Source organism: Anarhichas minor, unplaced genomic scaffold, assembly GCF_050575085.1.
Source record: "Anarhichas minor isolate MPS153535 unplaced genomic scaffold, ASM5057508v1 ptg000016l, whole genome shotgun sequence".
Taxonomy (NCBI): Eukaryota; Metazoa; Chordata; class Actinopteri; order Perciformes; family Anarhichadidae; genus Anarhichas; species Anarhichas minor.
Genome location: NW_027466462.1, coordinates 2328161 through 2351186, shown reverse-complemented (window position 1 = coordinate 2351186; position 23026 = coordinate 2328161). Strand labels below are relative to the sequence as shown.

The 23026-nt window shown below is 44.0% G+C and overlaps 2 protein-coding genes across 2 annotated transcripts in view; both read right to left on the bottom strand.

Moving 5' to 3' along the window:
- Positions 1-1334: 1334 nt before the first annotated feature.
- Positions 1335-11249, bottom strand: LOC142950792 (ankyrin repeat domain-containing protein 46). The gene is made up of 4 exons (XM_076092391.1): positions 11104-11249; positions 5419-5761; positions 2539-2697; positions 1335-2342 (listed from the first exon to the last, which is right to left on the bottom strand). Exons 2-4 carry the CDS (start codon positions 5727-5729, stop codon positions 2126-2128), a joined length of 687 nt encoding a protein of 228 aa, XP_075948506.1. The 5' UTR covers positions 5730-5761; positions 11104-11249; the 3' UTR covers positions 1335-2125.
- A 2801-nt stretch (positions 11250-14050) lies between these two features.
- col4a6 (collagen, type IV, alpha 6) overlaps positions 14051-23026 on the bottom strand; it is a 37470-nt gene continuing 28494 nt past the window's right edge. Inside the window, exons 25-47 of the mRNA XM_076092175.1 lie at positions 22825-22932; positions 22497-22715; positions 21997-22155; positions 21569-21577; positions 20074-20244; positions 19838-19981; positions 19250-19372; positions 18977-19158; positions 18823-18886; positions 18662-18736; positions 18297-18404; positions 18100-18207; positions 17924-17995; positions 17406-17525; positions 17199-17315; positions 16832-16993; positions 16617-16715; positions 16331-16480; positions 15585-15701; positions 15086-15277; positions 14682-14853; positions 14466-14580; positions 14051-14311 (exon numbers count right to left, since the gene is read on the bottom strand). Coding sequence (XP_075948290.1) covers positions 14051-14311; positions 14466-14580; positions 14682-14853; positions 15086-15277; positions 15585-15701; positions 16331-16480; positions 16617-16715; positions 16832-16993; positions 17199-17315; positions 17406-17525; positions 17924-17995; positions 18100-18207; positions 18297-18404; positions 18662-18736; positions 18823-18886; positions 18977-19158; positions 19250-19372; positions 19838-19981; positions 20074-20244; positions 21569-21577; positions 21997-22155; positions 22497-22715; positions 22825-22932 — 3047 coding nt within the window. The remainder of the gene's footprint in view (positions 14312-14465; positions 14581-14681; positions 14854-15085; positions 15278-15584; positions 15702-16330; positions 16481-16616; positions 16716-16831; positions 16994-17198; positions 17316-17405; positions 17526-17923; positions 17996-18099; positions 18208-18296; positions 18405-18661; positions 18737-18822; positions 18887-18976; positions 19159-19249; positions 19373-19837; positions 19982-20073; positions 20245-21568; positions 21578-21996; positions 22156-22496; positions 22716-22824; positions 22933-23026) is intronic.

The following is a 23026-nucleotide window of genomic DNA, read 5'->3' as shown; positions in this document are numbered from 1 at the left end:
ATGCTCTCCTCATCTCCCTCCGCGCACACAGGTCATGGTAGGTGACACTACCGCGTCATGACAGGTGACACGCGTTTCTTTCTTCCGGGATCTAGAGCCCGGAAGAAAGAAACGACCTGTCAGAAAACGATCAACAACACAACACACAACTAAATATTCTGTCACTCAGGACACGGTGCAACGTCACAATAGCGTCTCTTCTTACCGTGGGTGGCTTGAGATGATGCCATTTTACGCCAAGGTGCACGCGGCGTGGTGTGGAGTCGAACGTGGAGATGATTTAATCCAGTTATAATCCGCCAGCTCAGTGACAGGAGAGTTTAGTTGTTCATTGATGACCGGAGACGTCTTGTAGCTCATGTCTTCATTTAAGGCCTGAATACTGACTTGTTTCATGCACATTTTAATCACGTCCATCATTTTTTAAATTTCAACGCAAAATTTGAATATTTACAAACCTTGACTCATCCGGATATTTCACGAGAGCGAGCGCGCACAAACACTTCCTCACCTGTGGACAAATGTCAACAGTTAACCCCGCCCACACTGATATTCCAGACATGTAATTGGCCAGTAAACAGAGCTGGGCCTATCCGGGCCTTCTCTTGAGCACTTCATGGGTTTTACGCGCCTGACTTTAGGACGAGGATACAATAAAATAAAGAAAACACTGTCGGAGGTTTTCTCATATGTCTATGTGTCGGACATTAACTAAATGGAAACACTTTAAATTGGCCTTTTAAAAGAGGTAGGAGGTCGGATGGAATGTTACAGATACTGCTCTGAATTGTAGGAATTTACAGCAGTATATCTGATTAACTTTGTATATTCAGATTTTACATTCATGGCACGTGTGATATCCTCTTGTGTGTAAAATATGCTTGTATTTACATTTTAAATATTAGTAGATTTAGTGTGACTCAGTGGATGACATCATATCAGACGCCAATGAACGTCCTTAAATCCGACAAGAAATCATAAAAGCGTTCAACTCGCCTGAGAATTACCGTTTTTTTAACCTGTTACCACTCTGACTGCCCGCCCGCCGTTTGTTTGTTTGACTATCAAAGTAATGCAGTGATAGTTGTCTGTACCAATGGGAACACTGCAAACAGGAACTATAATTCTAGAGGTGCTAATTTGCCTAAATAAAAAAAAACTAAAACTCACCATTAATTACGCAATATTATACTTCCTGTTTACATCCCCTAGTACTGGGCTGAAGGAACCTTATTTTCCAAAACTTAACATGCTCTCATTTCTACACATATACATTTGACAAGTTTTAATATCTGATGACATGTTTTTGATTAATTAAAATCATACTGGATGGATTAAAGACATTGTGTAAATATTTATTAATGCAGTGATCAGCAGATGAATCAGAAATCTGACAACATGGCTGATTAGAATCATACATACACATGATTTTATTCTTTTTCCACATTAAATTAGGATTCAGTTCAAATGCTGTATTGTACACACAAAAAATCAACAGGTGGGAAAAGCTACAACAGATAAATTCTACATGTGTTACAAGTCGGTTAAGATAAAGTGAATATAGAGCAAATCATTGTTAATCTGCTGTTACAATATACAGTTTAAATATGATGTTAAATGATTTAAATGCAACAGAGCCGCATGCTTCTGTAACGAGAAGATATCTGATAAATAACACAACGGAAAGATCAGACAAATAGGAAAGTAAAAGATACAAAACATTGGCAATATACAGCTTGTAACAGAAGACACAGTATTAATGAAATGAAATAAGGTGTCGTACATGGAAACGCCATTAAAACCTAAACAAGAGCATCGTATGTTTCTCCCTCGCTGTTTCTCATCTCGTTTTAAAGGGGATATGTTACACAATATTTAAACAACACCAACCTCATGTTAGTGTGAGACTCCTCCTGGCTCCTCCTGCTCACCACCTCAAGCGTGCAAGTTGTTTTATTAATAGAGAAAGAGAGTTTTGTTCTTTTGGATCGCTGCTTCTTTTTAGAAATACTTTTTCCCAACAATACAAACAAAGATCTGGATTTCTGTTCTGGTATAAACAGCCGAAAGCAGAACTTCCTCCACTCCCTCCCTGCCCCATGCGTCGTCTTCACCGCCCCTCCCCTCAGTGCACCAGCTCCAGCTGGCTGGTGGAGAACGGCAGCACCCCGCTGACGTAGTAGGCGATGCCCAGGGAGAGCAGGGCGATGACCACCAGCAGCAGCAGCACCCTCCAGAAGCCCAGGTCCTCCACGAACTCCTGCCAGGTGGTCCGGAAGCTGGACAGGACGCCCTCGCTGCTCTGCAGGTTGGGGTTGAGTAAGGAGTGGCTCTCCATCGCGCTGGGACAGACAGACGGAGGACATCACCGTTACAAACAGGAGCTCTACTCCACCTTACACACACACACACACACACACACACACACACACACACACACACACACACACACACACACACACACACACACACACACACACACACACACACACACGCACACACACACACACTCCATCCTTCCTCACACTCGTAGTTCACCTCTCGCTGTCGGCCATCTGCATGGTCTCCAGCTTGGAGTGGGGTCCCCTGTTGAAGCCCTTCACCTCCTGCTCCTCCAGTCCTTCCAGCAGACGGATGGCGTCCTTGTTGACGCCGCGTCTCTTCGCCAGCACCAGAGGGGTGGAGCCATTGTGGTTACTGTTGAGCAGAACAACCGACAGACACTGTTAGAAACGAAGGACAGGCTGGAGGAAGTATCAAGCACGACTACTGGATAAAAGGAAACCACCATTCAAAACTGTCATCTCACCGGCAAAGTGCTACACCCCCCCCACACACACACACACCATCTTAAAAAGGTGGTTTGTGGTCACTTTGCAAAGCTTTCTTCTGTAGCGCTATAAAGGGCACAAACTCACACTGATTACAACAGTGGCCACTGATAAAAGACCATTTACCATCTAACTCTCTGAGCTCCTACGATGAGGAAGTACGATGAAACGCTACTCAAAATTCAGAGTTCTTACTTGTTAACTAGTCCGACTTCACACAGAAGCAGTTGTTTGGTAAAATCTTAAAAAGGGCCATGAAATGTTGAGGGTTCAGTGTGTAACACAAAGAAACTTCAGTTTGTCACAGTCTGTTTTTGGAATGCTTGGAGATCGGAAGCTGTAAATGTTAATCAGCGTTTCACAAGCACACATGAATAACTTCTGATCAGCTTTCACAGTTACAGGTGAGTGTTAACTGTGTGACAACGGTCTATAAAGTAAAACACACAGACAGTATGTTGTCTGAAATATATTGATACCGCACAATCAGAAGGACCGCTTCAAGTTTCAGATTTCACACCGTCTCTGTCTGCCTTTAGTGTGGCTGCTTTCCATACAAGATATTTGAGGTGAGCGTGTATTTAGTTCACCTCATTTGTTTCTACACTCACACGTTCCACTCATGGACACGCCTACACTGCTGAAATGACTTCACACACCATGTTGGTTTATGTTTGCCTCTTAGGTTGCCTTTTAACGCATGACCGTGCGGCCCGGTTGATTTTTAAAAGGAAACTGCACAGAGGCAGGCGTATGCATGGTTTTACAAGTCTGATTGTTTGTGTTGGCATACGCCATTGTCAGCTATTGTGCACACGTACACTTTTAGTATCTATCCTACACACTGTTTTACACCCTTACGCATTTCCTTTCTGCTGATATTCCAGTAAATCATTATTATTTAGGGCCTAATGAACTGTTGAAGTGTTTGAATAGCTTGAAGGAGAGGATGATTTGTTTGAACAGTCAGAGCTTTTGTGTAACAGCACACACACAGTGTGTATTTAGCAGATTGAGCATGACTTAAACTGACTCTTTAAATGATTAAACTGGATGACAGAGCTCCTGTGATACAGCTTCTCCATGTTAAGGGATAAACACCGTGGCTGTCTTTTCATTGAGCTATTAAGGCCTTCTGAGCACACAACCCTCCTCTGTTGTGAGGAGGGATCTACTTCTTTAACTCCTCAGCCTTTGAATAAAATGACAGGCTTGAGGCAAATAGTATGAGCCCACTGTAGAGACAATACATTTCACACTGAGCGTGCAGACATGTCATTGGCACAACAAGGCCACTGTAGCAAGTGGAGAATGCAGATTCACTCTTGAGTAAAGAGGCGAGTTACTTTACAACACACTTCAACATCCAAGGTGAATCCCCTGAGAGGACTGTGCTGCTGAAACATACACACACACCCACACAGAGTAAACCGTTGTCTCTGCCAGCACATCCGGACGCAACTAGCTCACATACTGTAACTCAAAGTCACAGTCAGTGTAATAATTACTGCACATAGCCAGCTGTGTAGGGGGAGTGGTATGGGGAAAAGACGGGGCATTGTGGTTTCCAACCTCTCTGTTATCTACCACCAGGGTGGGAGTTTCCCAGCCAGCCAGCCAGCCAGCCAGCCAGCCAGCCAGCCAGCCAGCCAGCCAGCCAGCCAGCCAGCCAGCCAGCCAGCCAGCCAGCCACACACACACACCAGAGGGAGGAGGCTAATAAGAACCTCCAGGCGTCATTAAACCTGTTTCAGTTACCTCCTCCGGCTACGTCCACACTAATACTAACACTCTCCTTTAACATGTCATTGTTTCAAAGAGCTCATCTTTCACACTGTGATGTTTACATGACATATGAGAAACCTGGCGATTAGTATCCATGTGTACGAGATCATAACAGTACCGGTCACTTTGATAGTCTGCCTGCATGTTGCGACTGAGTAACCACATCAGTCAGAGAATGAACCCTGGATGACTAAACTCTGCTGCATTTCACCACACAATTTAGTTTCGTCGTTAAATCCCTGGTGGTGGAAAACAACAGTTTACTAATCTACTAGGAGTACTCCAGGATATCCAGGTTTTATCTTGAAATTGAGATAAGGGTTTATCCAGGTTACTGAACCTAGGATATAGTGTTTAAATGCACAAAACAGAAGCATTACACATCAAAACAATTGTGCATGTAAGCGCACATAGTGTGATTTTTCCTTCTAAGCACAGTATCTAAATACATCAGTCCTGGAATCTGCATCAGATGTAGCATTAGCATCCTTCTGCATCGGTCTACGTGTAGCATTAGCATCCTTCTGCATCGGTCTACATGTAGCATTAGCATCCTTCTGCATCGGTCTACATGTAGCATTAGCATCCTTCTGCATCGGTCTACGTGTTGCATTAGCATCCTTCTGCATGGGTCTACATGTAGCATTAGCATCCTTCTGCATCGGTCTACATGTAGCATTAGCTGCCGTTCTGATTGACTTGCTTACATGTTACGCACCAGTTAGTGCGCCAATGGTAATGTGATGGATTAAAAAGTCATCATTCAACATCATCTTCATCGCCTAAGCATCACATTTCTTACCAGATATCGATCTTCAGCCCGTTGGAAACCAGGAACTGTATGGTATCCACATGACCACACAGATGGAGGGCCGTATTTCCTTGAAAATCCGTGGCCAACAGATCTGCCCCGAACTTGTGCAGGAGGCGGCATATGTCCACGTTCCCTCGGGCGGCGGCTAGGTGCAGGCCGGTGCGGCCCCGGTTGTCCCGGATGTTGGGGTCGCATCCCGTCTCCAGGAGCCGCTTGGCGAAAGGCAGGTCTCCATCGATGCAGGCCTGCAGCAGAGGCACGTTGGTCTGCGACGAGTCGTTGATGAAGACATAGGACATGTCCGAGTGGGTGTCAGAAAATTCCAGCGTACCTGCATTGAGGATCGAAGAGGAAAAACAGGACGTGTGTTTCAGGGTCAATGTCAATGACGATTATTAGCACTGCATAGTAGACATAACAATACACACATTCATATTGAACCGTTCGGTACGCATTACGAACCGAACAATACGTTTGAATAATACTGTTGCATTTGAAAAATAAAATATAGCTTAAATTGTGTGAAGTATAATGTTCTCTCGGTGGAGCCACTGCGCTCAACAAGGCAACTCACCCGACGTAACAGACAACGTGCTTTCTGACACGCCCACCACGGAAGAACAACTACACTAACGCGACACTAAGCTAGCGCTTCCTGCGCACAAACTAATTCAAGATGTACAAACTAGATGGAGTTCCAGGCATGATATGATTGAAAGATATCTTGAGCAGCAGACTGCAGTGTAGACGTCTCTCCCTCAACATCACTCGCACCAGAGAAAAAGTTGGTAACGACTGAGCTGTTCGAAGAACTGTTCAGGACCCAGGAGGACCCAAGCAACAAGTCTGTAGCCAGAAGGGGAGAAGAAACACTCATTGAGGGCAGCAAACTGTGCTCCCCTGGATGGTGAATGGTGATCCACTGAGTGTAGGAAATTTGGGGTTTAGAAGTTCATTCATTCATTCATTATCCAAACCGCTTATCCTGTTCAGGGTCGCGGGGCGCTGGAGCCGATCCCAGCTAACATTGGGCGAAGGCAGGGTACACCCTGTACAGGTCGCCAGTTCATCGCAGGGCACATGGGTTTAGAAGTGTTTTAAGAAATTATAATAGAAGTGTTTAATGATTCATAATTAAGAAATCATAATTAGAAGTGTTTTGGAATACATAATTAGAAGATTCATAATTGTAAGTGTTTTAGAATTTGTAGTTAGAAGTGTTTTGTAGTTAGAAGTGTATCTTAGTAGAATTTGTAGCACCTTTATATTTGCTTGTGAAGGTTTTTGCCAAAAGTTGCAAATCTTTATCTTTATATATAATGTTTACCATAGAAGTGTTAAGCCATAAAAGACAGGCATTGAATGTTTTAAACTGTAAAGAATAGTATGTTGGGAGTAAGGGACAGATAGATTTCTAGACAGGCAATTACAGGTCATACCCGTGCGAGGGTCCTGCGAGGAGGAGGAGCCAGCTGGATTTAGCCAATCGGAACTACGGACATTATGGGATGTTTTTTGAACTATGTAAGGCGGGGAAGAAAGAAATTCCGGCCTCTTGCTCCTGTACCACTGGGTGGGTGGTAACGTTTTTTGGGGTGAGCAGGTCATATTTGGTGTAACTGTAAATAATGTACTCCACTATGCAATTGTTTTAGCATGAGAGGTATTAAATGCTTTGTTTATAATTGAAACCGGTTCTCTTTGTGTAAGAGGCTGGATTACATGCGGTTTCCCCACAGTCTAGAGGTTCCTTGAACCTAACAATTTGGCAACCACGAAGGGACCTCTTCGACTGGTTTCGTGCAAGCTTACGGTCATGAATCACGGAAATTTTTGGAGTGGCCACGAACAAAAGGTACGCAGAGCAGTTTACTGAAATCTGTTTAGGTAGAAATAGGAATTTTAGCCGGAAATGGCCGTGATTTGTGCCCAGAGGCTGACCACGAGGGGAGACGCATGAAGCTAAGTAGCATGTGTTGATGCTATGGGTAGCATTTCCAAACTGAGTAATGTATATTTACATTGTGAAACATACTGTAGAATGAATTAAGGGTACTGACTATAAGGGTGAATATTACGAGTGCTGTGATTAAGGGTTAATATTACGAGCACTGTAATAAAAAGGAAAATTGCCACATTGGGATTAAAAAGTGGTTAATCTGCTCGGCGGTACTAGTGTGCACGGACTGGGAGTCTCTCTGGCCTAGCTCGTGTACTACTGGGTCAGCAGGCTAACTGTTTAAAAACAGTTTGTTTTGAGATCGGCGTATCTGGGGATGTGTGGCCGGGAGAGTCTTTAAGTGGCAACTTTTAGTGGTCCGATTTTCGCGTTCCCGGGTCGAAATCGGCTTACTGTTTAGGAGTGCTAAGGCTAGCGGTGGTTAGCTTCTGAGGCCAGGGATCCATTGTTACATGGGACACCGACGCTCGGGGACTCTCTCGTCGGGCCTTTGCCGTGTATTAAAATAGACATCGTGTGGGCAATTAAGAGAAGTAGAATAACAAGCATTTAGTGGAGCTGGGCGGACTGAAGTAGTGATGCCTTAACTGGTCGAGTCAAACTCCCGTGGGTTTTCATGAATATCTTCGGGTCTGGTAAAGTTAAATAGCGTGTTAAACCAGAGGACTTAAGGTTGAATAAAACAGGACAATAAGTCCAATAATACGTGTCTAGTCTGCGTTCTAGCAGTGTTGAAATACGTTTAAAGGTTGAATGAGACTGTGCAATAAACTGTTTGTAAGTCACGTTAACTGTTATGGTAAAAATGTTCAGTTGAGAGTTCATTGAATACTCCTAGGCTGCATAAAGGGAGATAAAGGAGGTGCATAGACAGATAAGGGAAGTAGAAGAACTAGTAGGAGAACTAAAAGCTGAATTAAGATAACTAGAACGCACCAGAGAAAAAGTTGGTAACGACTGAGCTGTTCGAAGAACTGTTCAGGACCCAGGAGGACCCAAGCAACAAGTCTGTAGCCAGAAGGGGAGAAGAAACACTCATTGAGGGCAGCAAACTGTGCTCCCCTGGATGGTGAATGGTGATCCACTGAGTGTAGGAAATTTGGGGTTTAGAAGTGTGTTTTAAGAAATTATAATAGAAGTGTTTAATGATTCATAATTAAGAAATCATAATTAGAAGTGTTTTGGAATACATAATTAGAAGATTCATAATTGTAAGTGTTTTAGAATTTGTAGTTAGAAGTGTTTTGTAGTTAGAAGTGTATCTTAGTATAATTTGTAGCACCTTTATATTTGCTTGTGAAGGTTTTTGCCAAAAGTTGCAAATCCTTATCTTTATATATAATGTTTACCATAGAAGTGTTAAGCCATAAAAGACAGGCATTGAATGTTTTAAACTGTAAAGAATAGTATGTTGGGAGTAAGGGACAGATAGATTTCTAGACAGGCAATTACAGGTCATACCCGTGCGAGGGTCCTGCGAGGAGGAGGAGCCAACTGGATTTAGCCAATCGGAACTACGGACATTATGGGATGTTTTTTGAACTATGTAAGGCGGGGGAGAAAGAAATTCCGGCCTCTTGCTCCTGTACCACTGGGTGGGTGGTAACGTTTTTTGGGGTGAGCAGGTCATATTTGGTGTAACTGTAAATAATGTACTCCACTATGCAATTGTTTTAGCATGAGAGGTATTAAATGCTTTGTTTATAATTGAAACCGGTTCTCTTTGTGTAAGAGGCTGGATTACATGCGGTTTCCCCACAGTCTAGAGGTTCCTTGAACCTAACATGAGACAGTGGAAAAAGCCATGAGCCCTTTCACGGCGGTACTTGGCTTGGCTTAAATATATTTTAAAATCAAGGACATTTCTCTGGCATTTCTAGTTTTCTGCTGTATTCAAAACGTACCGAACCGTGGCACCACTGTGTCGCACCGAACCGAACCGTTACACCCCTAGTAGACATGTGTGAGGGGTTTAGCAGATCTATTTGTTAGAGTAGTTACAGCTAAAGCAATCCTTGTCAGGATCGACCAGCATTTCTATTGATAGAACAGTTAGACAATCACTTTATACGGAACTATAATTAATAAGAAATATGAACCAGAATATTTGAAAATATTTAGCAGTGTCTGTAGCAGCACAAAGATAGTTGCACTAAGTGGCATCGCTGGCTTAACACAGCAATATAACCTGTGATATAAGGGTTTGCTTGAATAAACATTTCAGAAATCAAGGCGATAGCCGACTCACACTTGATTTGCAAGAGCATGAAGCACATTTGCATTGTTGCAGAAATTAAATTAAAATACTGACGTCTAACTGGAGTTATGCAAAACAGAAAGTGGATTCTCTTAACTCCATTTCTAGACTGAGTACTTTTTATCAGGTGTTTGGTTCAGATGGTCATCTATCTATCACTTATAAATATGTCATATGAACTACCAGATCAATGAAAAAGACGCTGAAAGGAGTTAAAATAAAAAGAGAGGCATAAACTCCAGTGTTTGTCCTTGTTACAGCCTGCACGTGTTGGTGATCACAGGATGTTGGATACACAGTACGTGGCCAAAAGCATGTGGCGAGAGTGAACCGAAGCAGGTGCTGAATTCAATATTCAGAACATTAATATAGCAGCAAACAACTATTTGCTGTGTCACGATAAAGTCCAGTTAAGTCTACCTGAGAGGAGAATGAACTCACTCTCCCTCTGGGTGTGGGTGTTGATGATTGATTTGTTTCCCTGAGGTGTCCGCTGCAACTATCGAAAAGATCTTTAAAAAAAGACCATAAACGTTCTTATACACATTGATGATATATATTATATATGCTGCAGGATGTGACGTTTGATCTAAACTTTAAAATGTTAATTTTTTCCTAGTGACCCCTGAATAGAAATCAATGTCTACTTGTGAGGCCTCACACAGGTTACATGTCTATTAATTATGAGCGGTTGAAGGAATTATTGCGAATATACATCCGGGCATTTCTTGCCAACACAAAACTGGCATACTACGCAGTAATAATAATTTATTCACCTTATTTAGTGGGCCTGGACACACTTGACCAACAACCACTTTGTGGTCTGTGTAACACTAGCCTTATATTCAGCAACCATATTTATCGGTGCATTTTGTTACCTTAAAGTGGATGAAATACTGTGCATTGTATTTCACTTCTAGCTAAGTAATGTCATGTATTACTGTACATTAGTTACCACCTAACTATAGATAATATTACATTATTGACAGAGAACATTACCCGTACACATAACATTATAAACTCTGCCCGAAACAGCCCTGAATGTCCTTTAAGACGAAGTGACAAAAACATCTGAGGAATCCACGTTTAGCCAGTGTAGCTAACATTTTATAGCTTTTTGTAACGGATAATTATGTTAGCTAGCTAATGTAGCTTCAACTAGCATGCCGTGATGAAGCTGGCAGCAACGTTAAATCATAAATTTATTTTTATGACATACCCGACTCTTAGCACACAGCGACATTACAGACTGTAGCAGTTACCCAAAACAAACCTTTAGCAGGTGATAATATTGACAGCTAATGAAAAGAAGCTAGCGGAGCTAATGTTAGCTAGCAGGCTAACGTTTTACACACACCGGAAACAGATTAACGCGTAATTTAACAATCGTAGAAACGTGCACACAAGCTAAACAAGTATTTAAGAAGCTTTTGTGTCCGTCAGTTTCATTACTCACCTGTTAATATGTTCCCAATAAGCAGAAAAAAATACACTTCGCTCTTCTTTGAGCTAAGGTTACTAGCAGTGTTGTTGTGATGATGAGCTTCTTCTGTTTACCAAACCACAGCACGGCTTCTGTCGCCACCTACTTGCCTGGATGTGTCATGACAGGGATTATACGTTCATTTAATTTAAAAATATTAGTATATATGTATTAGTATATTTAGAGTATTTTTCTTCTCCAAATCAGGGTTTTAGCTAAAAAAAAAAAATGATCACACCGTATTTTATCAAATTTTCCTTTCTACATTTCAGTTTATATTTTATTATTTTTATCCCAGTCTACCTCAGTACTATATGTTTACTTGCAATATTGTCCCGTGTATTACTATTATTATAATCTTGGAAGTTCATTCCGATCAGGAAAGGAAAATAAAATTACTTTCTGTTTAAAACAGATATATTGCACACATTTTTATGCTTATTGTTGTTCAACAAGGCAGTCTTTTCAAGTCAATTTCGACCTGCACAACAAAACATGTTTCTACAAAACATTCAAACTGCTCCCATAAAACAATACTCACGTTTTATGTCAAATAATTCTGCGTTAGACATTCTCAGTTAGTTCAGAGACTTTATTTCAACGTGTGTGAGCACAGAAATACACATTACAGTAACAGACATGTTATTAATGTTGTTATAGATCCTCTTTGAGGAAAACTGCATTTCTTCTCTGTCCCTCCGGGCACTAACAGCACAAAACATTTCAACTCTTTCTGAAAACGGGCTAAAGTCCAAACAGACAATAAAAACGGTCGATGCGTCTGTTAAATCATCAGTGGCGAATATATTTTCCATATAAAAACAGAATCCTAAAGGCATTTGTTTTGTTTGTTCCATAATACTTAATGTACACATCGTTATCTGCCCATTCCCTCCCATCTCAGTAAATAAAGCCAGATGATAGTATCATGATTTAAGTAAAATAATTACAATCTAGAAAAAAAAATGAAGAGAAAAATGAAAGGAAAAAGAAGTAAAATGTGGCATAGTTATAGAATCAGGGCTACCAGCAGAGAGACAGAGCTATGTGCTAGACACAGTGGTCATAGTGGTTACAAGTCACCCAGTAGCTTTCACCGTCCAAGGATAAGGATACAAGGAAAGGAGGCGAGACGTTTGATTTACATCGAAAAGTCAACGCAAAAAACGCTAAATTCCGTCATAAATATGTCTGTAAAATCTACATTTATAGACAGAAGATAAGTGACGACTTCCTTATTCTTATCCAAGGACAGAGAAAAGACACATAGACTGTAAAAATAATATATATATAAAACAAAGAGCTAATAGCTTTATAGAGTTTTGCTCAAACATACTTTGGTGGGAAATACAGAAAGCATTATATACAGCAATAATTAACAATCTGTCAGAGTGTGTGTGTGTGTGTGTGTTTGGTTTCCTGTTGCCATCTGAGTAAAGTTTGGTCACAAAATAAAGATGAAAGCCTGTGAAGGTGGAGAGGAAATATGCCCCTTGATTTGGTTTATTGTTCTAACGCATGTGAGTTCACATCAGTGCAATATATATGTGTATGTATAGTCACTCCTTACTGCGGCTAGCTGTTGCAGGGATTCAGTTTTAGCAATTTAGAGGAAAAGAGCTGGGGGGGGGGAGGGTTCTCCTTTTCATCGCATGTTTAATATTTTAAAATATTGTCTTTCAAATCAGTGAGGGTTGTTGTAGCACCAGAGGGTCTTATTGTGAGATGTACAGAGATCACGGGCATACGAAACATGAAGCATGCGAACGTTTAAGGACTGCAAACTATTAAAATCAACTTGTGGAGAATTGCAACTTGCTTAAAAGAATAAAAATGAAGACAGTGGACCTTAAATTGGCTTTTTTTTTTTGATATTTCTCACCTGAAAATATATTTATGTTCTTAGAAAGTCAAATCAAATGAGCAAAGATGGAAATTATAAAGAGGATATTGGAAAAAGCTTATTGTTATTTTCTGCCCTAAAAGTTGCTGTTGGTCTGGTATCTGATTTAAAATGACAACAACAAGTTGTGTTCCACCACTAATTTGCTTGTAAATTTATCAACTCTCTCTATTCTTTACAATTTACTCTCGTGCGTCTGATGCTTTACATAGAAAACGAGGTGAATACTGTACATCAGCTTGACAAAAAGTTGCACGTAGCACACTGATAGCTCACTTAAATGCTTTTAAGCAGGTTATTTGATTTCCGTACCGTAATGAAATGATTAATTTCTGCAGCTTTTAACGTGACACAATCTGTGACATCACCGCAGTAAAAGTGGTCGTAGCCGGCAGTAAATGCAAAAAGAAGAAAAGCTTCATGGCGCCCGCTACGCTGAAAAATTCGTGTTTTGAACCCGAATCAGGTGATTCTGCTTCAGTTAGATCAGCTCACAAAAGTTAAGACCTTTAGATTCAACCAACTCTCAAACACACCAAAGCTGGACTCAACCGTCTGAGCCGATCACCTGAAGCAGACGTCCGGCCCTGATGTGTAAGCGATGCAGTGCCAAACCAGAAGGGGGCGCCACTCTCCGAGGTAGCCGAGAATGACTCTCGCCACAAACCGACACAAAATACAGAAGACAAGACACAAAATAAACACTTAAACAATAGCACCATTGTCAGTGATAATCTAGAGGAGAGCGATGGAGCTCTGCTCTTTCCATTTCGTCACTCAAACTCTCGTTTGTTTTTCTTTTTGTAACAAGCCATTCGTTCCTAAAAGGGATCAAAATCTCTAAAAAAACGGAGTCGATGTCGTTCGACTCGATTCTTGAGAGAAGCAGGAGCGGGGCTCGTTTTCAGTCAATGTTCTTTTTATAGATTTCTTTATAAATCATCTCATCCTCCGTCATCAGCACCTTTTCCTTTGAGGTGTTTATATGTCACCTCCATCCCTCCGCTCCTCCTCCTACTACAAGATCTTGCTGCAGACTTGGCAGCGGCTGACTCTCGAGCGCTCCTGGCCTCCCTTCAGGGTCTCCTGCGCCGGCGAGTAGACGAACTCCTGGCTGGGCTCCACGGTGGTGAGCCAGAAGCTGTACTCGTTGGCGAAGAAGTGGCAGCTGCCCTTGGCCCCGTTGCACTCGATGAACGGCGTCGCGCGGAAATCCTCCAGGCAGGAGCCGGGAGACTGCAGGGACTGGCCGCCGCCCTCAGCGCCGGCTGCCGTGTGCTGCACAGGAGAGGAGGAAGGTTACTTCTTTATTTGAGTCTGAGCTGAAGGATTTTCCGGTGAACCTGCTTGATTTCATCGGATTTTGCGCAGAACCCTACATTTTATTTGGAGGCCTTAAAACGAGAAATTGGTTTGTTAGTCTTGAGTTTACCATGAGGAAGGAGTATCCTATCCAGAGACTCCTCCAGCCGGGAGGACAGGTGGGGATGGCCATGTCCTGACTGTGGACCGCCACAGGTTGAGACGGAGCCTCACACACAGAACACCTGGATTGTTCATTGCAAGAGGAGAGAGAGATTCATGTAATATACACACAGGTGTGGTACATTTACTTGTGACGCGAGGGGTCCCAACCGGGTGCCAGTACCTGCTGATGTAAGGTTGTATCTGCTGCTCGACCACAGGCATCATGGGTATGGGTGCGGTTGTGGAGAGCCAGTAGGATTTGTCGTTGCGGCTGGCGTAGTAGCAGACCTCGTTGGGGGAGCAGTAGAGGAAGGGGATGGTGCTGAACCTGGGGAGGCAGGACCCTGGCTGACCTGGAGACACAAAGAGAGAGAGGGGGGTGACTCTAATATTCAGTTTTCGGGTAGAAGTATGGGCAAGAAAATCAAAAAATCTGGTTCTTTGCAACGGATTGGATCTGATACAACATGCTATCTTTAAAAACGTCTTACTCTTGATCTAAGCTCTGCCAGAGTTTTGTATCTTTGTCTCAGCAGGTCATAAATTAAGATAGATGAAGACTGAATAAAAAGTGTTTTTCCGTACCGAGGTCCTGGTTGTGTGCCTTCTCCTGTCCCTCCACGAACAGCAGGCTGTATCCGTCCCACAGCGTGGCCATGCCCTGAGGACACATGGGGACCTGGGCGTTCTGGCTGTGCTTCACCAGAGTGTAGCCGATGCTGGAACTGCGGCCGACGCCGCCGGGAGAGCCGGGACGACCGACTGCACCGGTGGGACCTGAAGGAGAGGAAACGAGGAGAAAATAGACCCAATATGTTTTATTTAATACTATTTTTTAATAATGTAATAGTAATGTCCCATTTCATATGAGGTGAGACGTAACAATGTAAGAAGTCTGATTACTTCTTCTATTCGTCACTATCATTATTACTACTATAAAATAATAGAGGATATAATATAAAACAGATGCTATTATGTTTTCTACCAACTTTGAAAGGAAACATTTGCCACATTTGTCATTTTCTGCTTCAGCATCTGAGACAAAACAGTTAGAAATAAGCTTCATCTCCGACAGACTGCTGACCTTGTTCTCCAGTGGATCCGGGGAAACCGGGGGGTCCGGCGTCGCCGATAGGTCCGGGAAAACCAGGAGATCCGGTCCTGCCAAGTTTACCCACAGGACCGAGACGACCTTTAGGACCTGCAGCAGGAGAGTCACAGACAGCCATTTAGTTTCATGTCTATTTTCATATTTGTTCATTTTCTGTCTCTGTGCTGTAAAACACATTAACTGTACTTTTGTCAATCACAACCTTTATATACATATATATATATATATATATGTATATATATATATATATATGAAATGAGAAGATCGATACAACTCTCATGTATGTCTCAAAGATGAAGCTAGAGCCACCAACTGGTTAGCTTAGCTTAGCATAAACACTGGAAACAGGGGGAAGAACTAGCCTGGCTCTGCACAAAGGTAACAAACAGCTCACTGATGAACACGTTACATCTTATTTGTAGATTTCTTTTAACCTTTCGACAGCTAATCTATTATGCCTGTTTTTAGCCTTTATGCTAAGCTAAGCTAACAGTCCTCATATTTAACGCTCGGACATGAGAGTAGAACTTTTGGCGCATTTCACACAATACCCCACCATTCCTTTAAATACCACCAATACTACTAAAACATATGTCTCCTTGAAGCAAAGGTACCGTGATTTAGATAAAAACAGATATTGGCATTAATGATAAAGAGCTATAATAGTAACCAACAGTGTCTTCAACATGCCAGAGATCATTTGAAATGTCACCGCTCACCTGGGCGTCCAGGCATTGCAGGCGGACCAGGTTCTCCGGGGCCACCAGAGCCGCCGGCTGCACCGGGGAAACCCATTTCTCCGTAGATTCTCGAGGGGGGGAGCACCGGTGGCCGCGCGACTCCTGGGATTCCCTTACGACCATGACGGCCTGGAGAGCAAGGCACGGAGAGAGACAAGGAGGGAGGACGGGGGAAAGGTGGAGGGAGAACACAGGATGGATGTGAGGGAATAAAGGGTACCATCACAATCTACTGCTACCTGTGGAATGACTAAAGTCCTCCTACCTCGTGTTCCCTTGGGTCCTTTGTTACCATAATAACCAGGGTCACCGGGGAAACCGGTGAGACCAGGACCTCCGCTGTAGCCGGTCTCACCTCGTCCTCCTGAAAAGCAAAGACACAAAGTTTTCCTTTATTTCTTAACACAAAGAAATACAACATTTGTTTGATTTCACACTGTCATAACTTTAGTTTAAAGGCGGTTTGGGGCCCCACTTCACCTTTGAAGTTGGAGCCGCCGGGGAGTCCGGGGCCTCCGGGGATGCCTGGGTCTCCTTTCCTGCCGGGGGAGCCAGGAAAGCCCGGGAGCCCAGAGTCTCCTCTGTCTCCCTGGGCTGTGCCTGGGCCAGGCGGGCCGGGGGGACCTGAAGGACCTTGGCGACCTGGAGGAGAGAGGAGGGGAGAGGGTTAGTAGGGGAGGAGAGGTAATAAGGAAAGGTAAGGAAACAGGAGAGGAAATTGTGTTAAGAGAAAGAAAGGAAATGACAGGATAGGAAATGAAAAGGGAAGGAAAGGAAAGTAAATTAGGTTGACGAAAAGGGAAAGTAACAGTAAGAAAAGGACATTGGACTGAGGAAATGTATTTACCATACTCTCCGTCCAGTCCAGGGAGACCGGGGTCTCCAGAAGGTCCGGGAAAATTTGACCCCACAGTGGGACCAGGAGGTCCAGGCAGACCAGGGAACCCTACTCGTCCAGGACCACCTGACACAAAAACAAACCCGCAGTCCTTACTTTGGTATCGTATCATTAAATATATACTCAGTGAGCATTTTCAAACTTCCTTCATCTCACCTGAATCTCCTCTCTCTCCCTTCGGTCCGGAGTAGCCTGGACCTCCTGGATAGGAGACGCCTCTCTCCCCCTTAAATCCTGGAGCACCGGGGGAACCTGGGCGACCTCCCGCATTCCCACCTGGATCCACAGACAACAAAACCTTCAACAGCTGCTCATCTTCCAACATCGTGGATGGTTAAATTGTGGATGTATAATCTTGAAATTAGAGTTTCCCAAACTTCTCAGACCATGTATCCCGATACCAAACCAAACCCTCAACTGCAGAGCCACTTGGTCTCTGTAAAGCTTTATGTTTTTGTGAGTTTGACTCTGTCTCAAGCTTCTTGAGGTCCGTCGCTGCAAACCTCATATTGTTTTAAAGATACTGTGGTCAGATAGGCTTGAGCAAGTGCATGTTCTACATCCTGGTCTCCAGAGTTGATCCATTTGTTTGAAATGGATCAACTCTCTTCTGACTCTGTCAAAGTTCCACATAAACTGCCCCGGACCACTAGAAGTATGACTCAGGTCCTTGCCTGGGGTTCCAGGGAGGCCTTTAGGTCCACCAAGGCCATTAAGTCCGTCCAAACCAGAGGATCCGGGCAAACCTGTAAAACCACAACAGAGTGTTTGTCTACAGAACCTGCTCGTATTCTTCCTTCGTCGTGTTAACTCGTCTCACGTGGAAACAAAAAGTTCATATTTCTCTCACCTTTGGCTCCAGGACCTCCAGAACCTGCAGGCAGACCAGGAGTCCCGTCTTCTCCTCTTCTTCCCAGGTAGCCGGGCTGGCCCTTGGGCCCGGGGAAACCATGGGAGCCTGCAGTGGAGACGGGTGCAAATGTGTTACTATCTGAGTCTGGCTCTCTCTGTCTGGTGTCTTTAAGGAGGTGAAGCGGCCTCTCTCACCCATTATTCCAGGCCGCCCTCCTTCACCAGGACCTCCCTTCGCTCCGGGGAAACCTGGACCTCCCGGAAAGCCGTTGTCACCAGGGGCGCCGTCGATGGCGCGGCCACCTGAAGAGAGATCAGATGTTGGATATCAGATGTTTTTAAAGTGGTGGGAAAAACGTCTGGTAGAACAGGGGATGAATAACACCAGACGTCAACACACAAGCGTGAATCAGTTTAAAATAACAAACAGAATCGGCCATTTTTTCTGTGTTATAAAGTAATAAAAATACATAACCGGTGTCTAAAGTTAAGAGCACTTTGAAGGAGCAACTGTTGGACGTTCCAGAGGAAAGGTACGGTGTGGTTGTGGTGAGTCTTACCTGGGAAACCTGACTCTCCTGGCTGGCCTTTAGCTCCTGGACCTCCAGGATAACCATAACTTTCTCCGGGTGCACCTGAACATGTGAGTCAAACGATGGATCTATGAATCATCAGATGTGATAGATATTTTTTTGGGGGTTCGCGTGATATTTACACTCACCTTTTCCACCGGAACGACCAAACTCTCCAGGGTTGCCAGGAAAACCAGGTCCACCGTCATCGCCCTGAAAGAAGGCGTCAGAACTTGAGTCTCGCTGGTTGAACTTGTTGCACGTTTACGTTTTGTGAGTGTGTTTTCTGTTGTGTTTTGTTACCCGTGGTCCTGACATGCCGGGGAATCCCATGATTCCACCTTCTCCCTTCGGCCCGGGGTAACCTGGACTTCCCGGCTGCCCGGGGAACCCAGGCTGTCCCGGCTGTCCTTTACTCTGCTCAGCGTATCCGGGAAGTCCAGGCAGACCCTGACGACCAGGCTGACCTGGCAGACCCTTGTCACCTGAAGATTTGATCAGATTATGTGCTTTGTTGGTTGTACTGATACAGTCTGCGTCTCGGTTGTGAATGCAGTAAACAGGAAGTAGTGTTACCTCTGGGTCCGGGGAAGCCAGGAAGGCCGCTGCCTCCAGGTGTTCCTGATTCACCTCTTTCCAAAAACTCTTGTCGATGAGGAGGAGCGGGAAAACCGGGGAGACCGGTGTATCCTCTCTCCCCTACAGAAGTAAAAACACATTGATGTTAGCGTCAACGAAAGAGCACCGTGTTGTCTTTAAAAAATCTAAAAATTCAGACGGTCCTTGGTCACATAATGCGTGACGAACGCTTCCGTCAAGAAAAACTAAGCTTAACATTTTGATGTTTCATCAACATCACTTCATGTCTCATTTAAAGTTTCGCCGCTCTGCATTCTCTACTTCTAGCCACGATGGTGCTGCTTTCACAGCAGCGAAGGATTCATATTCTGCAGAGAAGATCGACGCCCCAGTGAGTACAATGTGAGCATAAAACGCTCTGAAACTTGGGGTGCAGAGGGTTAATGGAGTCGGTGCCGGCTCGTCATCGCCTCGTCTTAGTCGCGGAAGAAAAGGTTGCTTAATTGCTCAGAGTTTTACTAAAGGAACACTGGTTGTGACTCTGCCCAGATCTCATCGTCCTGTTTCCTGTTCTGGACACTCTACCTTTCGGTCCGGGGAATCCGGGACCGCCGGGGAGTCCGTCTCTTCCGGGGCCTGCAGCCCCTCCTTTCGCTCCGGGAAACCCTGGGCTTCCTGGTCGACCCGGTAGTCCGGGGAAACCCGTCAGTCCTGGGAAACCTCGCTCGCCTGTGGAAAGAGACGCAGAATCAAAATGTTGCTGTCACAGCGAGGAGACGTTAGAACATTAACTGTGGTGAGAAACAGTAGCTCCGGCTTACCCTTCCTTCCTGGGATTCCTGGGATTCCGTCTCTAGTTCCTGGTCCTGGAGGTCCAGGGGGTCCCCTAGACCCTGGTGATCCAGGGGTGCCGGGCTGTCCTGGGGTTCCCTTCATTCCTGCCGGCCCCGGGAAACCCGGGTCTCCTCTTTCCCCTTTCCGACCGGGGAAACCTGGCGGAGGACGGATGATGACGGGACACGAGACGGACAAAAGAAAGACGGAGAGCTTTAGTGAGACACGGGTCCTGATCTACATTATAAATGGACACATCTGTCTAAAGAAAACTGGATCAATAACATAATAAAATGAAAACATAAACATAAATTCACTTATTCAGACACAAAACTCACTAAAAGCCAACAAATATAAACTTACCTTCTTTAAAAATAATAAATTAACTTACCTTCAACACAATTGTTACATTTATTAATAAATATAGCAATTTATAAATTATTTTTATTCTTAACACACACATGTTGCTCTTCATTGTTTCATTGCTTTGGTTAGGCTGCAATTGCACTTGAACAGATACGAGCACGTCGTGGCTACTTGCACAACATGCAGTGATTTAAATGTTTAAACGTGTGCCAGATCATATCTTTAATATACTGAAATATTACATCGGATATATTTTCAAACTCAAGTGCAATTCCAGACTGAATTAGCGAAGTTTAACCGCCTAAAAGTTTGTTTGTCCGACAGCATAGCGCACTACCACCACTGTTAAAAAGAGAACTCATTTTCATCACATCCATACAGCTACATTAGATTGTCATGACGTGTCACAAATCTGGGACAATGCAGAGATGAGTTGAAAATTAAAAGTCCTTTTTTTAAGGGTGAAGAACAAATGCCTCTAATATTGTTAGATAGCACTTTAGCCCAAATCTTTAGTAGCCACACGAGCCTATTGAAGCGGTAAACACAATCAGGTTACACTTCAAGGTGTACTTGAACTACGAGCGTTAGTGCTGGCTGCGAAAATAAAACAAAAAACATCAACTGTCACATTTCTTGAGAACTTTCTGATTCTGAATCTCTCACAGCTAAAATGTCCATCTGAACCCATTTATCTGACCACTAATCAAGCTGTGAAATTGCATTTTTTTGTCGAATCAGCTGTCCTTCAGTCGGGTGTGATACATTAATTTCAATGCAACGACAGCTAAAAAATAAAATAAAAGAATGAAGTTCATTTTTGAAGAAAACGTGGGAAAAAACAAGAAAAAAACAAGAAAAATATAGGTTATTATATAAATAAAAAAACTCCCTCCGCAAAAAGACAAATTGCATTGTGGTCACACCCCACTGACGCCAACATGAATCTACGGAGATGGACATTTTTTTGCTGCACAGGTGAGAAATGGAGAGCGAGCAGACACTGTGAGGAGCGTTGCAGTCAAAGCGTTTGGTCTAGTGCACGAACAGCAGGAGGACGGAGGGATGGAGAGCAAAGTGTGGACGGGTGGACGGGTGGTGGAGAGAGTGTCTCACCTTGGCAGCCTATAACCGAGTGACCCAACACCAAGAAAAGGATGGAGGGATGATGAGAGGATGGATGGAGATAATGGTGGTGGTGTGAAGAAAAGGAGGGAGGAAATGAGGAGGAAACAAAGAGAAGTACAAAACAGGAAGAGAGGACATTCTTTTGATGCAGAGTTTAAATAAACAACAGGAACAAAACAGGCAACTGGTGTGTGATTCGTCAACGGAGGATTGTGAAAGAAATACAGTGAAAAAGGGTAAAAGTGAAAAGAACGAGGAGTGAGAGACAACAGCCAAGATCTAAACTAAATATACGTTTTCTTCTATAAATCATGCTAGAAATGACTCTATTTAGACAGACAAGAATACAAGTCCTGCAAAGTTAAACAGAAGTCTGGTGAGACATGGACAGAGTTACTGGACCTTTCTCCCCTCACCTGGTGATCCGCTCAGTCCGCTGCCGCCAGGAGCTCCGGGCCGACCGGGGATGCCGAAAGTCGGCTCACCTGAAAGGCCGGGAAGGCCGGGGATACCGGGAAACCCGTCGACGCCGCGCTCTCCCTTCAGCCCAGGGACACCGAAGCGTCCGTCACCACCTGACGGAGGAGGAGAGACAATTACAGCTGCTGCTGTTTCTTCTTATCCTAGTACTACTTCTGCTGCCAGTACAACTACTAGTACTACTCCTAATACAGCTACAGCCTGTTAGCTACAGCTAGCTGTTACTAATACAACAGTCCTGCAATAAATCCTCCCTTTATGGAGATTATGATCTTCACTTTTAAGGGTGTTGATCAACTGTAACTGTACTTTTGGAGGATGTAGTTTCACTGATATAAATGGGGTGGACTAAAAGACAGAAACGCCTGATTTAACACTTGTGGTTCCCTCTAATTTTAACCCTTTAAATGCAAGATTGTCTCTGTCTGAGACCCACCAGGTGATCCAGGTCCTCCCGGTGTCCCGGGCGGGCCCTTGTCTCCAGGGGTTCCTGGTAAACCGTTCTGTCCGGGGCCACCGGGTGTGGCTCCCAGTACCTCTCCGGGCTGACCTTTGGCTCCAGGACGCCCTGGAACACCATCCTTCGCCCTGCCTCCGTCAAAACTCTGTCCTGGAGAACCTGGAAGTCCAGGATCCCCTCTGGGTCCGGGGAAACCTGCACGGAGGAGAGGGTGGAGGAAACGTTAGAGGTGATGGATTGAAGGCAGAATCCCTTTCATTCGACCTGGATGACAGATAGTACAGAGTCCACCACGCTGGTTCACCTTGTGGTCCAGGTCGGCCTCCAGAACCTGGGTCTCCACTCTCTCCTTTGCCACCGTCAAACCCGGGACGTCCCGTGTTTCCTGGGAAACCTGGCTCACCTTTAAGACCTGACGGGCGCAAACGGGTACGACTTCAATTATGAGGATGTTTTATTGAGTTTATTTATAAGAAATAGAAGTGAATTGAATTGTTAGCATGAAG

Bases quoted from the DNA above. Each gene is read 5' to 3' on its own strand.
- LOC142950792 (XM_076092391.1), bottom strand. From the start codon at position 5,729: ATGTCCTATGTCTTCATCAACGACTCGTCGCAGACCAACGTGCCTCTG. The intron at 2,698-5,418 runs GTAAGAAATGTG...TCTGCTCAACAG, and splicing joins GGGCTGAAGATCGATATCTG to TAACCACAATGGCTCCACCC. The intron at 2,343-2,538 runs GTGAACTACGAG...TGTCTGTCCCAG, and splicing joins CAGATGGCCGACAGCGAGAG to CGCGATGGAGAGCCACTCCT.